We start from the raw sequence: 14881 nt of genomic DNA, 5'->3' as shown, positions 1-14881 counted from the left end.
GCATTCCACCAGTCACCTCCACCAAGGGTCTGCAGTGCCTGACAAACCCCACCAAGCACGCACGTTGAGGTGGCACATTCAAAAGCCGTGTGAAGTACCTGCAGAGCTCTGACTCCACACTGCCTTTCACCTCCCTGCAGTGCTGATCACCAAGCCCAGCAATGGCAGTGCCATGTGGCAGCCTCTTTTCACCACAACAGAAACCAGGCAGCTGCTGAGAAAGGGGTGTTGGAAGGAGCATTAAGAAACCCAGGTGCTGACATCTAGGAAGTCTGGGAAGCATCTTTAAGGCAGCTAGAACTGCCTTAAAGGAAGGACACAATGTTCTGCTTGCAATATGAGGATGAGAAAACCCCATTAGGGCTTCCCAGGCTAGCAATCACTTTTTTGGGGGTAGGAGGGCTGCTCCCATTCTAAATATTACAGCAGCCTGTGAACAATTCTGGAACAGAAGCCCTGGTTTGGGATTGTTTTCAAACCCTCTCTCTGTACTGCACAGAGCCTGCCTCTTCTGTCCATCTTTGAGTGCAGCAGATGGGACTGCAGTCCTATATGAGGTACCTACAACTAGCTGCAAACAGCCTGACTAATGCTGATGGCCTTCTAAGTCCCCTGTATTAAATCTTACACAGTGCCAACCTCAGCCTAAAGCTACAGGACTAAGGGCAATACGCACCATGACATGCCTGAAAAGCAGGGGCAGCTACTTCAGTACCAGTGCTCAAAAATCTGCCTCTACTTGTTTTTTTAACTATCCCTCAGTCTTAGTGAGTGATATAGACAAATTAGAAACGATTTGCCCACCAATGGAGTATATAATGAAACAAAGAGACACAAAGTTCAGAGTCCACAAGGAGTGGCTCACTACTCTCTCTTCAAGAACAATCTATCTGCAACTATTGTCTTGGTGAAATCTCATCTCTCCCAGGTTCAGAAGTCAGGCACTACACATGGGCAGAGAAGTGTATTCTAAAGATGAATTCCAGTAATAGAAGACCTGTATGACCTACTAAGTGTCGCTGCTCATTAGTATAGACAGGAGTGGTACAACACTGAAAATCACACCCATCTAATGCATTCTGCCCTAAATTTTTCAGAGAAATTCAATAAAACACAATGCTAACAAAACCTCCTGAGTAACCTACAAACAAACCTCCTCACACTTTCCTCCACTCTCGAGTGAGCCTGGCTGGAGCAGCTTGAGTAGCATGCCCTGTGCTGAAGCGTGCCCAGCTAGGAAGGTCACTTTTACCTGCTGCATGTGGCCCAGCACATTCTTCCGACAGTCAAAGACTCCCTTTCCTTCTTCAGAATACAGCTGATAAATGAAGTCTGTTGTGTAGTTCTCATTGCAGTTCTCATTTCTGTCACAATTAAGGCCAAGTACAGTTAGCAAATTCATTATCAAGCAGTGGACGTCTTTACAGCTATTGAATGACAAATGCTTTCCCATTTCCTTGATACCAGCCATTGTGGCTAGGGTATTTTAATCTAGTATCACAAGTTCACTTTGCTGTAAGATGCTGATGATTTTGAAGCCTACATTACTGTCACACTGACACACCACTTGGAATCCACTGCTGAGTAAGGATAAGATAGTGAAAAGTGGCATTTTATGTCTTGTGAATTTGTTATGCAGAGGAAAACTTGCATTAAAACAAAAAGTCATTTGCATCCAGTGTTCACCATTTTCTCTTTTGTAAAAGCATGGACAACAAACTGGCCCTTAGGCTGTTTCTTACTGCCACTGCAAACATCAGGAGCTTGTTCACCCTGGCATACTCTGAGCAAACATAATTTTCTCATACGAGTTACTGTGCTATTCATTTGGCAGCCCTTTGCTGTTTGACAGAGTGAAAATAAATGCTCAAGGAAGTAACAGCCTGATCCAGGTAAGAAACTGTAATTGTAAACCATACTAATCAATAGATCTTAAACAGTTTGAGCTATCAAGAGTTTGTTCTGTGTTACCTCCTGAAATCTAAGCAGGAATGGCCATACTAAGTGTGGACACCTGTATGCTTGTTTTCCCATTGCCTTTACTAAGAATCTACAATCCAAGGTAAAGCTGGTAACAAATTAGGCTAAAAAGGCTAAATATTGGATTGTACAGCAAATATATTTACATAGAAAGAAGGAAGTTTAGGACTTGAGCTTCCATACATGCCCTAGTATTGCCTTTTGGAGCAACAGCTTTACTAAAAATTTCTTGCTAAAGGAATACTCAAAGGAGCAGACTGGGAGTGTCTTTGCAAGTGGCCAGTCTACCTGGCTGGAAGTGTTCAGATCCACCATTTGCCTACCTGAGCACTAGCCCACGCTGGATACTGGTTTTCATTTTTTCAGTCAAGTGTTCCACATTAGCCTAGAAACAACAAAAGTATTTTTAATGAGCCAGTCTCTAACATTCTGTGACCATTGCCTGAACTTATTCCCAGTCCTTGCAAGAGTCCTGCTAAGCAACACTGCTGTGCGGCACTGCCATAAATGACATCTCTCGATGCTGGGGGCTCTTCATGAGTAGGGAGAGTTTAAAGTTCACTTCATGTCTCTTTTCCTTTCAGGAAATTTCTGCCTTTCCAGATTTGTATTGGTCCATGAATGTAGCTAGCACCAACTATCTCAGAAGTGTGAATCCTCATGGCAGACCAATTCCAGCTTACAGCCTAATCTGTAATCCTTAAAGCCTGCAATCTTTATTTTAGTCACTCATCTACACATGCTCTGAAGAGCTCTGGTATTGAAGTCAGCATCTCAGATACCCTCCTGCCCTGAACAGCTTCCTAACACAAGAAGCTGAGGCAATATCAAATGGGGAAAAGTTCTCTTGGGTTTTTTTTCCTTTTAAAACTGCCTTGCCCTGTTCATTTACACACAGTTTGACTTGCAGGTAAATACAATTCAATAAAATAAATAATAAAAAATAAAATAATAAATAATGTAAATAAATAACAAAACAGTAGTAGTAAAATGCATTCGTAACAAAATACAATAAACATGTGTCAATTCAGCTGCCAGTAGGTGTTTCCCAGCTAAAAATGACAATGGTGACGTCATTTAACTCAACCTGATGGCAAGAGTAAGTGGCTGCACATTTGCATAACATAGCCTAGGAACTGGCATTGTATCAAAGCATTGCTGAGCACAAGGGCAGCTCTTAGATACCAACTGCTGCTAAAACCCTTCAGATACATGCAAGAAATGTGCAACAGCTTCACCATCTACCCAAATCTGAGGAAAACATTCTGGTGCTGCATACCTGGAGCTCTCGAATATCAAACTGTTCTTCAAAGATGTAAGCAGCATCAGCTCCTGCTGCCAGGGCCCCCATGTTAGCCAGGTAGCCACAGTAGCCACCCATGGTCTCGATGATGAACACTCGGCGCTTGGTACCACTGGCTGACTGCTTGATGCGATCACAGGTCTGGCCCAAAGGCAAGATGTTGTCAGGTCAAGCAAGAAAAGCCTCAACTTTTATATTTCTATGGGTCATGCAACTTGGGGTTCCTCACAAGTCAAAGAATGTAAGCAGTCTATTAAATATACATCTTTACAAAAACCAAAATAGCATAACCAATCTTGAGTGTCATAATGATCAAGTGAAGCCATTCTCACAAATGAGCAAGCAAAGTAGTTTTGCAGTCATCAAGTAATGTAGTTTCTTCCCAGAAAGCAAATAAAGTAAACAGATACTATTTCCTGCTTCAGCTTCAAATTCAGAAAGTTATCCCATACATGGTGACAAGAAGAGTTCTGTGCTGTCCCTACACCAGTTCTTTTTAGTAAAGACAAGAAATAAAAGTACCTGGGAAGTTCATCATCTTGAAACCTAAATTATGATAGTGAAAAATCAAAAACATAGTGACTGAAAAAAGAAATTCAACACACTCATAGCATTTCCTTCATTTTGAGAGACCTAAACCATTTGTAAACTCCAACTTCTCTAAACCAGTTTTTCAGCTGCTGGTAGCTGAATAAATTTTCTGCCTCTTGAGAAGCTCCAAGTGCTAAGTAAGGATGTAAATCCTTAGCTGCTTTTGAGATTAGTTACTTCTGGTTTATTTAGAAGGATTTCTGCCTCTAGACATAGCTGAACTTTTCTAACATTCTTGCTCTCTCAGAATGGCTGTGACAGAAATAACCCAACACAAAAGGGGCACAGCTGGATTTTGAGGAATCACTCATTCATGTCCTACTCCATAGGCTAGAAAGGCCACAGCTGCCACACCTGGTGCAAAGCTGAGAAGTTTTAAACATGATGGCATTGTTATCACAGAGACAGCTTCATGAGTAATCTGGTACTCAAAGCTTCACCAAAATCAGCAGTGTTCCATTTTTAACTTAAAACACTCTAACCATAAGGGAATCCAATTGATACAACCAGAGAGCTGTGAAAACTGCAATTAAAAACCACAATAAAAACAGTGAACAAAGGGGAAGCATTTCTTTCCCCACTGTTTTATGGCTGCAGTTTTACAGATGCATCATCACCAGAAGTGGTAAATACCAGATCTATCCTGACATCTACAGAGGCAGGTAAGGGGAAAGCAGCTCATGGGATGGCAAAAGTCCCTGTGTCCTGCCCATGAGTGCATCAGAGAAATGTATTTAGCAGGAAAACAGCATTTATCAGATCCTGGCTCTCTCATCTGACCTGCTTGGCCAATCACTTCATAATTAGTTAGATGGTTTGATAATGAAGGGTTTGGTAAAACCTAGAGCTGTTCAGAGGTTTATTCATTTGTTTTTATTGGACCTCAACTCGGTTCCCTTCACTGCAACTCCAGCAGACTTGACTTGAGCCATTCTAGGGTTCCACAACTGCATGAAAAAGCAAATGCCCTAAGCACTACTGCAGCAGTCCTGGAGAAAAAAAACACAATCCCAAAACAGTTAAACATACAGCACAATTAACTGTTATAAGGTTAACCTCTGATGTCTTGGAAAACATCCTAACAATAAAGCATGAAAAGCTACAGTGAGTTACTGTAGAAAGCAGACATTTCAAGGTCTTCACATATCCTCAGTTTATGCATTTTATCTTTGTAACTGTTAAAAACAGACAGTCTTACCTCCACAATAGCATTCAAGGCAGTGTCAGCACCAATGCTAAAGTCTGTGCCTGGCACATTGTTGCTAATAGTAGCAGGTAACACACAGATAGGAACACAGAACTCCTCAAAGCGGGAACGGGCCTCGTGGAGCTGCAGACAACTTTCATAGGCCTGAAGCAGTGGTACAAGTGTGAGTGACACATTGCTGGGCTTTAGACTGCTCTGCTAGTGGCTCCTTGTGTGTGATGGTAAATTTGGCTGTCCATTGGCCCAAGTAAACACAAACTGGTGAGTTGTTTGTTGGGGGGGAACAATCTGTACATACCACAACAGTGCACTGGGGTTGCATTGGCACAATGCTCTTGGAAGAGATGCAAAAGATTAGTGCAAGTTAATGCAGAGCAAATGTGAAGTGCACACAGCACAGAGGTCTGAAGCAGTCGGGCAGAAAGAGATGGCATACATGGGTAGACTGGAAATCATTCCACAAGAAACCAAAGAACAAAGTTTGATATTTGGTAAGGAGTTTAGAAAGTTAACTGGTAAAACACCTACAACTTGAAGGCAACGCTTTAAGGAAAGCTGGTTTTTAAAAACTATGTTATCCTATAAAGTCAAGGCACATCTATTTCCACCAAGAAAAAGGGGAAAAAAAAGGCTTGCCTATGCCTCCCAAGACTCTGTCACCATCACACCTCTGCCTCTATGCACGCAGACTGGGCACAGGCCCAGAAAAACACAGGAACATGCACACGGATGAGTTAATATAGTTTGCAAGTAGAGTTCAAGGGCTCTTTGAAAAGCAGCTGCAAATCCTCAGATGGATTTCACACTCTAGAAAATAAATCAGCACTTGAGGAAGATTAGGTGTTCCTAAATGTCAAAATAATACTTGAAGGTTAAGACTTTGCAGCTGGCCTAAGTCAGTAAACAAATTTGTTACTCAGGTTATTCCAATTCTAAGCTAAGCAGCAGCTCTTGTGGTGCGTGGCACTTTTCCCAGCTGCCTGTGTGATGCTTCTGATCACACACAACATTCACTTCTCTCGAGCCTTCTCCTAGAAGGGACTGACGCTCACAGAGCATCTTTTCATCTCGAATCATAGAAGCAAACCATTGCAGATCAGAATAAGCTATCAAGTCACCTCCACAAGTACTGATATGGTGACTGATTTAGGCAGTAACTTTGGAGAAAATGACTGGAAAAAAAATCACCTCTACAAGTTCTGCTCTGTGGGGTTTTGACAGGGCAAATGCTATTCAATGAGAAGACAGGACAGCCAGAAAAGCAACAAATTGACTTTTTATTCTGTTTTGTTTGGGGTTTTTTTGGGGTGGAGGAGACTTTGCTGAAAAAATGTCAGTGACTGCCTCACCCAACTCAACTCAGGCAGGCTGCTTTGAATTGTTTCTATTGACAGATAAAGAGGTCCACTGAATGCCAACCTTGTGTGACACAGCCAGCACATGGCTCCTGGAGATCTGCAAACCATCAGTTTCTCTGACAAGAGTGATATTGAGACGTTTGGGTAAACAAAAGGAAGGGAGGCTTCGAGCACTAACTAACACGATTGGTTAGTCTGCATTTATATGTTAAGATGCAGTTAAGATATGTTTTCCTTGCATTAAATACTGTAATTTATTTGATGCAAGTGATCTCAGCAAACATATCCCAAGACGGTACCTTCACCAAGCACGAGCATTAGATGATTGTATGCAACATCTTCACATCACTGCAGCAAAATATGACAAGGCTTTTAATAAATGGCCACTCAGCAATTACAAATGGTAAACAAGTGCTGGGCAGCTTTCATGACTGCTGGGCAGCTACTCCCTAAAATAAACACTAAAGATGATAGAGGGATGCTGTACTGTGTAACCTGCTTTAAGAATCTAACACCCTTTCATTGTCTCTGGGTTATGAGAAAGGGCATTGCCATAACCAAGGACAAAACAGATGCAGTCAAGGTAAGGCTGCAGTTTATTAGCTTTATGTGGATCTAAATGCAGATGGCCATTGGAAGGGATGGATTTACTGCTCTAGCTCCACACCCAGCTGTTGCTACAATTGAAGTAGATGACAATTTAATTGGTTAACTACTGTGGGGCAGGTTAATTTTTAGCTTCCTAGTTCAGGTTAGTGTGGAGCCACATATGCTAGTACCAGCACTGGGAGGGTACAGAAGTCTGATTTCCAAGGCAGGTGCATGCAAACTGCATTACAGCAATCTTACTATAGCTTTCTTTACTCCTCAGGGGTTGCCTGCTACTCTCTTTCTCACAAAACATGTTAGTCAAGCTGTATCCCCTTCCCTTTGATGAAAGAAGTCACACTGTCAAAGAACACTCTCCTTTTCTCAGGTTTCATTTTTCTCAAGCTCTAACTGGTACCTTCTTCATTTACTTCTACACCTGCTAAATCAAAAGAATACGCTTCCATACCTGTTCTGGGTTACTCCTCTTTCCATCAGTATCCTCTAGCCTGTCAGTAGGCTTTGTTTTCAAATTACATTTCCAACCTACCCACTCTTTCCATGCGTAGCTGAAAGAGTCTAACTTTTTATTCTTTCTGCTCAATTACAAAATAAGTTTTCTGATTTTTAGTCCACCTGAAAAAGGTATTGCTAATGCCTCTTCTTCATCACATTTTCATTCTTCCTGGTTATGTAGGACAAAAAATCTTAACACATTGATTTCCCATTTCAGAGGTCTACTACCTGAAATAATACTGAATGCCTTTCACTGGATAAGCAAAATGAAGCTGAGGATAAAGGTACTTTTAGGATGCTTCTTTTCTCAGAAAACTCCAAGTTGATTTTCTCATCCTTCAATCCTAAACAGTGTATTTTCTATGCAGACAAGCCTTAGGCATACCCTTTCCAGGTACAGAAACATCCAGCTTTCTCCAGCTAGTTTATTCCAGAGTTCTCCATAATATTCTGGAGCGAAAAATAAAGGATTAGCATAAACCTAAAACACTATTCAAAAGCCAAAACACAATCTACTATTTCAGTGATTAAAAGCCTGTATTTTAAAACAGAAACTGAAAAAGTGAAACATTTAAGAAAGTCACAGAATTGGGTATAGAATCTAAATTATTATTATTAAGAAGTGTACCAACCACTGCCTACAACTCAGACAAAAAAAAAATATCTTGCTTGACCTCTCATCCAGAAGCTATCCATCTGTTAGTCTAAGGTTTACTGTTTTTTCGTTTTAAATGCAGCATCTTAAGTTCCAGCTGCAAATGTGTCAAGGTCCCATCATTTCTGTGGCCTGCCATGCTCCAAACAGCCCTAACACTGATGAGTGTCTAGAAATGCCAAACACTAAGGCAGCCTCATCACTCAGCAGGAATGCACTTACCTTACTAAAAGCTGTCCAGGGCAGAAGAACAGCACCACAGAAAAACTAAGTGTCACAACATACTGGCGTTCATAAGAGGTATTATGCTAGACATTTATCTATAAACTAGATATGATGGACAATCATGTCCATCTGCTGCTTTCATTTAGCACAGTCAACTGTATGACTTCTGCAGAGCTTTTCAGTCACATTTAAGAGGGGGCATCACCACTATGGCACAGGAATGAAAAGGACACATTTTTCATTCTGTCTTAATCAGAACAGAAATCTGAGATGCTATCAAGCGGAAATGTTTCCCCAACACAGAAGTCTGCTCGTTCCCCAAAGAAGAACGAAAGTGAAATTTCCACTGGAACGAATCTGAATCTTGAAAAGCCAGAACATTTCATACTGATTTCACAGAAAAATCCAGGCAAAATGAAAGGCAAAATCAGAACAGAAGCTATTAGTGAGAAAAAAAATCATTTTGAGACTTTTTTGACTTGGAAAACATGGAGATTCTTCATCTAGTGACAGTGAAAGGTTATCTAGAAACCTAAATATAAAGCAACACAGCGACAAGGAGACACCAAATGAATATGATGCATCCCCTATAAAACCTATAAAAAGAAGTCAGTTAGGTAAACAAAGCTTATGAAGAAAAGAACAGAAGCAAAGTAGGTGTTATGCACAAACATTCTACTCACCTTAAACTGTGATCAATCATTTTGGAGAGGTATTTTTATCTACCAGAACTGGAAACAACATCAGCATTTATAACCTCTCCCTAAAGAATACTCTCAAGACAGATTTTTACTAAGCTTATAGTCTCATTAAAGGCACTCGTGAAGCAAACTGACATTTCCTAACTGAAGGCTTTGTTTTGTAGAAGACAAAAATATGCTGGCAAAACAAAACCAAAGCAGGTGAAGACCTTGCTAGTGCTTTTGTAGTTGATGCTGTATGAGAAATCACTTTGAGAAATAACTTTGAACTTCTGAAGATTATAATTAAAATTTTCAATTACACCTAAATTATACAAGAACAGAATTTTTTGGTTTTAAAGGCAGCTTAAAATTCTTTTGTCACTTAACATGATCACTATGCCCGTGATTTTTTCACCTTTTAAAATGCAGCTCAATATGTACAACCAGTGAAAAAAATCCATGTTCTGGCTCCAACACAGCTGGAGACAAAAATCAGAAGTGGAACTTGTCATATCATACAGCAATTCACTGTCATTCATGAAACCATTCTGGTTTTTTAAAACACTTGCTTTTTCTTCTTTGCTGGGCATTGAACGAACTAAGTATGTTCTGCAACTGCATTTGCAGTATGTATGGCATCAGCTTATGCTGAAAACCAAAGTGCAACATTACTGCCACTGTTTCACAGCCAAAATTATGTCAGAATACACAGAATGTGAATGGCTTTTCTTAGTAGAGGCGTGGTGGATTAATGCTTACAGCACACTTCATGAACTCTAAATGTGCATGCATGTGCATGGTGTTTGACAATGCTTCCTGTCCAACTCAGTTTTGTACTAACTAATCCTGTATTACAGGATTTGATCTTTTAAAAACACTTCATAATATGTCTCAATTCTTTCAGAATAACGGAACTGACCTCTCAGATCAAGTCTAGTTGTCACCAAATACCACCATGGCCATTAAACTGTGTCCTGAAGTGCCTTGTCTAGGTGTTTTTTGAACATCTCCAGAGATGGTGACTCCAGCACCTCCCTGGGCAGCCTGTTCCAATACCTCACCACCCTTTCAGTAAGGGAATCTTTCCTCAGATTCAATCTAAACCTCCCCTGACCACCTCCCCTTGTTCTATAGCTTGATACTAGGCAGAAGAGACCAACACCTGAATAGAGGTAATTCCTGTGGATTAGAGAAAAACAGGTCTCCTTACATTCTGTGTTGGAGGAATAAAGAGGTTAAGTATTTACATATACCAGAGATCTTTTGTCTTCTACAGTGCATCAAGCTTTAGATTTCTTTTGTCTATATATTACTATGTAGTTTGCAAATTTACAGGTCACTGTAGTTTTAGAGGAAACCATGGAAGCATTTGGGATTCTAAACCATTGCCTTTAAGGATGTAGGATAGATTTAGGTTGGAAGGAACCTCAGAGATCATCTACTCTAGCCTCCCCACCCTGGGCCGGGGCACCTCTCAACTTGACATGGCTGCTCAGCAGGTAATTATGTGAAAACTGCAGTGTCTTCCCAATGCCATTTCCAAAGTTCTGGTCTACAAAAATACCCTTTTCTAGCCAATTGAGTCAGTTTGAATCAGAGGTGCTTGATTAGTAAGCGCACACACCAGAATAGACTTACATCAGTGATAGTGTTCAGAGCAGTATCTGCACCAATGCTGAAATCTGAACCCGGTACATTGTTGGATACAGTTGCAGGAACCATAACCATGGGAACACAGAACTCGTCATATTTCTCTCGGGCAGCTGACAATTCCAGGAGTCCGAGGTAAGCCTGTTGGGCACAGGCATTGGGCGAAGATTAGGATGAATAAAATAAGGGCAAAGTGGGAGTGATAAAATGGGAAGGGCCATGGGAATGCCATTTCTACCACAGCACACTTAAGGAAGTCAAGGCATCAAGGAACCACTAAAATCTAACAGACACAGGGAAAAGAAAGTATTAAAAACAGGCACAACAACAGAAGACTCATTTTCAGGGAAATCCATCACTTAGACATTTGTACAACACAAACATGCTGCAAACTAGTTCTCCAATCTTCAGGTACTGTCACTTCTCTTCTAAAAATATTAACATTCCTAACCAAGGCCTGTAAAAAATGGATGATTCAGTCCTTATTAAGGAGCAATAAGCATGCTCTCATCTGATAGGAGTTGGTAAAATACTCTCCTGGATCAAGATTTCAAACAATATTTTGGTAAAATTAAATGAATCTGAAATACAGAAAACCAACAAATACTTGTGTAGATTGATTCCAGACTCTGAAATGCACTGTGTGAGAAAGAATGGATTAAATAGGGCACAACAGTGCAAATAGCGTTAAAGGTCAAGAACTTCTGGATGTTGTAAATACTTATACAGCATAGACTGAAGCTTGCACCACTGAAGTCATTAAGTTGTGGGGTTTTTTTTTAAACACAAAAGTACTACCCTGCTGTCTCCATGCATCCGTCTAGCTCATTCTGGTTTGCAGCTTCTAGTCACTGTCTTGAACATCAACCTCCTACAGATCAGTGAATAAAGACACTCCTAGTTCTAAACACTATGTGTATCAAATACAGCTACAACCAAATCCACTTTACATGAAGATGGAGTAAAAAATCAGACTGGTCTGTTTGTTTTGTTAGGAATTCTACTCTACTTAGGCAGAATTAATCATTTCAGTGTACCTCAAATCCACCAATAACCATAAGGGCGTTAATGCAGTTAGTGCGCATCTGGTCAGCAATCTTCTCCAGATATTTTGCAGGAAGAGTACTAAAAAATTATTAAACCAAAAGAAAAACAAAAACAGTTTACAGACTCTGCAGTAACAAGGACTAATTACTAAGCTCAAACAGTAAGCTGAGCAGGCAATGCAATATTTTTTTTATGTATTTATCCATGTAAAGAACTCTTCCTGACAACCAGTAAGGAATTAGGTCAAACAAAGAGCCCCAGTTTAAATTTCAAATCCCATTTCCATCCTGTCTTCACAGACAGTACAGTATTAAAGATACTCAAGCTGGAAGTAATGATATTAAAAATACAGTAATGCAGGACTTAAAACCTTCTGTGGAAGGAAAAGAGCAAGGCATCACACAATGCTTATCTACAGTACGAGAATTCTTCATATTAGTCAGCAAAATATTGCTGTTACCGTTTTGTACCAAGAATTGATCCTCCTTGTCCAGTCCAGCCTCCAACATCTCCCCAGCTGATTTCCTTTATCTTTGAATAAAAGGAAAAAGGGAGATTCAGTTCAGTAATTATCTCGGTACTGCTCCTGACATGCAGTAAACAGTAGGTACTACTTAACGGAAAACTGCTGGAAGAAGTTGTTGGGCATCAAAAATAAATTTGTCTAATAAAGTTAACTTCTTTCAAATTACAGGATCACAAAGTGTTAGGGGTTGGAAGGGACCCAAAGAGATCGAGTCCAACCTCCCTGCCAGAGCAGGACCATACAATCTCGCTCAGGTCACAGAGGAACACATCCAGACAGGCCTTGAAAGTGTCCAGAGAAGGAGACTCCATAATCTCTCTAGGGAGCCTGTGCCAGTGCTCTGAGACCCTTACAGTAGAGAAATTTCCCCTTGTGTTGAGGTGGAACCTCCTGTGCTGCAGCTTACATCCATTGCTCCTTGTCTTATCCCAAGGAGCAAGTGAGCAGAGCCTGTCCCCCCCTCTCCTGACTCCCAGCCCTTAGATATTTATGAACATTTATTAGAACCCCTCTCAGTCTTCTCTTCTCCAGACTAAAAAGCCCCAGGTCCCTCAGCCTCTCCTCATCAGGCAGTGCTCCAGTTCCCTAATCATCCTCACAGCCCACTGCTGGACTCTCTGGACTCTGCAGATCCCTGTACCTCTTAAACTGGGGAGTCCAAAGCTGAACACAGTACTCAAGATGGGTTCTCACCAGGGCAGAGGAGAACCTCCCTCAATCTGCTGGACATACTCCTCTTAATGCACCCCAGGATCCCACTGGCCCTCTTGGCCACAAGGGCACAGTGCTGTCCCGTGGACAACTTGTTATCCACATTTTTTACTAATCCTTTTCCAGTCTGCTTGTTCTTTCTTCCTACAGACCACGTTTCCTTGATTTGTGTCATGATCCTCTCCTACTCAGTGTGAAACATCTACAAGTAGGTATATGAAGTTAGTTCTGGGACTAGATAGGTGTAGAAATCATGAGTCTTGTATCCAGTTTCTCCTCTCAATACCAGCTGATGCCTATCATCTACAACAGGGGACAAGGACACTCTAATTCATCTGGGGAATAATTAAAAAACCTCCTCCCTTATTAAGTACCACTGTAGAGTTTCTTGCAGCAAAGGAGCAGAGATGCAACAACTCATCACACAGAATCACCAGTTCTACTGTTGCTCTGTTGGAGAACTTCCTATATGATAAACACTGAGCAAAATTAGAAGGTAGGATCCATCTGAACTAGTTCTGTAGCACAAGATTGGCAATACTTCAGATAAATCAATCTAGACTTGGAAGAGTGGAGCACTACAGTTACCATTTGGGGTCTGCATATCTGTATAAAGTAAAAGCTTATAAAATGAATTCCCACAACAGTTATGACAGAATATGAAGGTGGTGCTGGGGGATGAAGTACATACTACTCTGTGATTCACATCTGCAATACTGACCTTGCCTCTAGCAAAACCCTCAAATCCATCAATGACAGCAAACATTTTATGGCCTTCAGTTATGCCAACTCTCACCGCAGCCCTCACTGCAGCATTCATGCCAGCTGCAGGGGCACCGACATTTAACACTGCCACATTAAAATTTGTCTGCAAGAGAAAAAAAAAAAATTCAGTAAGTACTTCAATTTCTACACCTTGGTTTATTTGTCTATTATACACAGCTGCTACTAGAACACAAGAAAGGATTTTCAAAGCCCCTAAGAGCATCCAAAATGTAAAGGTAACTAAATAGTACATACATAAACTTTTCCTCAGTTCCTCTGACAAGCACATTTCATCTACTTTTCAGTTCTCATTTGGCCCCTTTTACTGAAGCACAAAGATTTGCTAGTGTGGTCATACAGTTAACAATTGCAGGTGGCCTACATTTCCTTCTAGTGCCATCCATTACACAAAGACCTGGCAAACAATTTTACAACAAAATATCCCAATGTTAACAGTCCTAAATCTGCATTGGTAGATTAAAGCTTTAAAGCCAAGCCAACAGACATCTGATCTGGTAAAGTAATGCCAACTATCCACCAAAAAAATCTAAATTCTTTTATCTCCTGAGGTTGAAACTTTGGTTCTTATTTTTGCACTGAAAAAAATTTCTTCCCAAGATCCATTCTAATCCTAATTCTATCTCAGCTTCAAACCCCTTGTCCTGTCCGTAGACATCCTCCTGGAAAATCCCTCTGCAGCCTTCCTTTAGGATCCATTCAGGGATTGGAAAACAGCTCTAAGCTAAAGCCTAGAGTCCTCTCTCCCTCAGGCTGAACAACTCCAGCCCCCTCGGCCTATCCTCACAGCAGAGATGTTCCAGCCTTTGGATCATTTTTGTGTCCCAGCTCTGAACTCACTTCAACAATTCTGTGCATTTTTTATGCTGGGCATACCATAACTGGAGGCAGGATCGGAGGTGGAGTCTCAGCACAGCAGAGTAAAGGGGCAGAATCAACTCTCCTTCCCTGCTGGCCACACTCCTCTGGCTGCAGCCCAGCACACAACTGCCTGCTGTGCTGCATGAGGGCACGTCTGGCTGCCGGGGAGGTTCTCAGCAACCAACAAACCCGGGTCT

The 14881-nt window shown here is 41.1% G+C and overlaps 1 protein-coding gene across 4 annotated transcripts in view; it reads right to left on the bottom strand.

Moving 5' to 3' along the window:
* The window catches only part of PFKP (phosphofructokinase, platelet), a 44013-nt gene that overhangs the window by 2348 nt on the left and 26784 nt on the right, over positions 1-14881 (bottom strand). For 2 of the 4 annotated variants that reach the window (XM_064162566.1, XM_064162567.1), the window contains 7 exons: positions 13762-13908; positions 12264-12334; positions 11794-11881; positions 10745-10897; positions 3260-3424; positions 2304-2365; positions 1253-1364 (listed from right to left, as the gene is read on the bottom strand). In XM_064162566.1, the coding sequence (XP_064018636.1) occupies positions 1253-1364; positions 2304-2365; positions 3260-3424; positions 10745-10897; positions 11794-11881; positions 12264-12334; positions 13762-13908 (798 nt within the window). Of the gene's footprint in view, positions 1-1252; positions 1365-2303; positions 2366-3259; positions 3425-5072; positions 5226-10744; positions 10898-11793; positions 11882-12263; positions 12335-13761; positions 13909-14881 lie in introns of all 4 variants that reach the window. The other 2 variants (XM_064162569.1, XM_064162568.1) reach the window with 2 other exon arrangements.

The sequence above is a fragment of the Pogoniulus pusillus genome, chromosome 23 (genome assembly GCF_015220805.1).
Source record: "Pogoniulus pusillus isolate bPogPus1 chromosome 23, bPogPus1.pri, whole genome shotgun sequence".
NCBI lineage: Eukaryota > Metazoa > Chordata > Aves > Piciformes > Lybiidae > Pogoniulus > Pogoniulus pusillus.
This window is presented reverse-complemented; position numbering and strand designations above follow the sequence as displayed.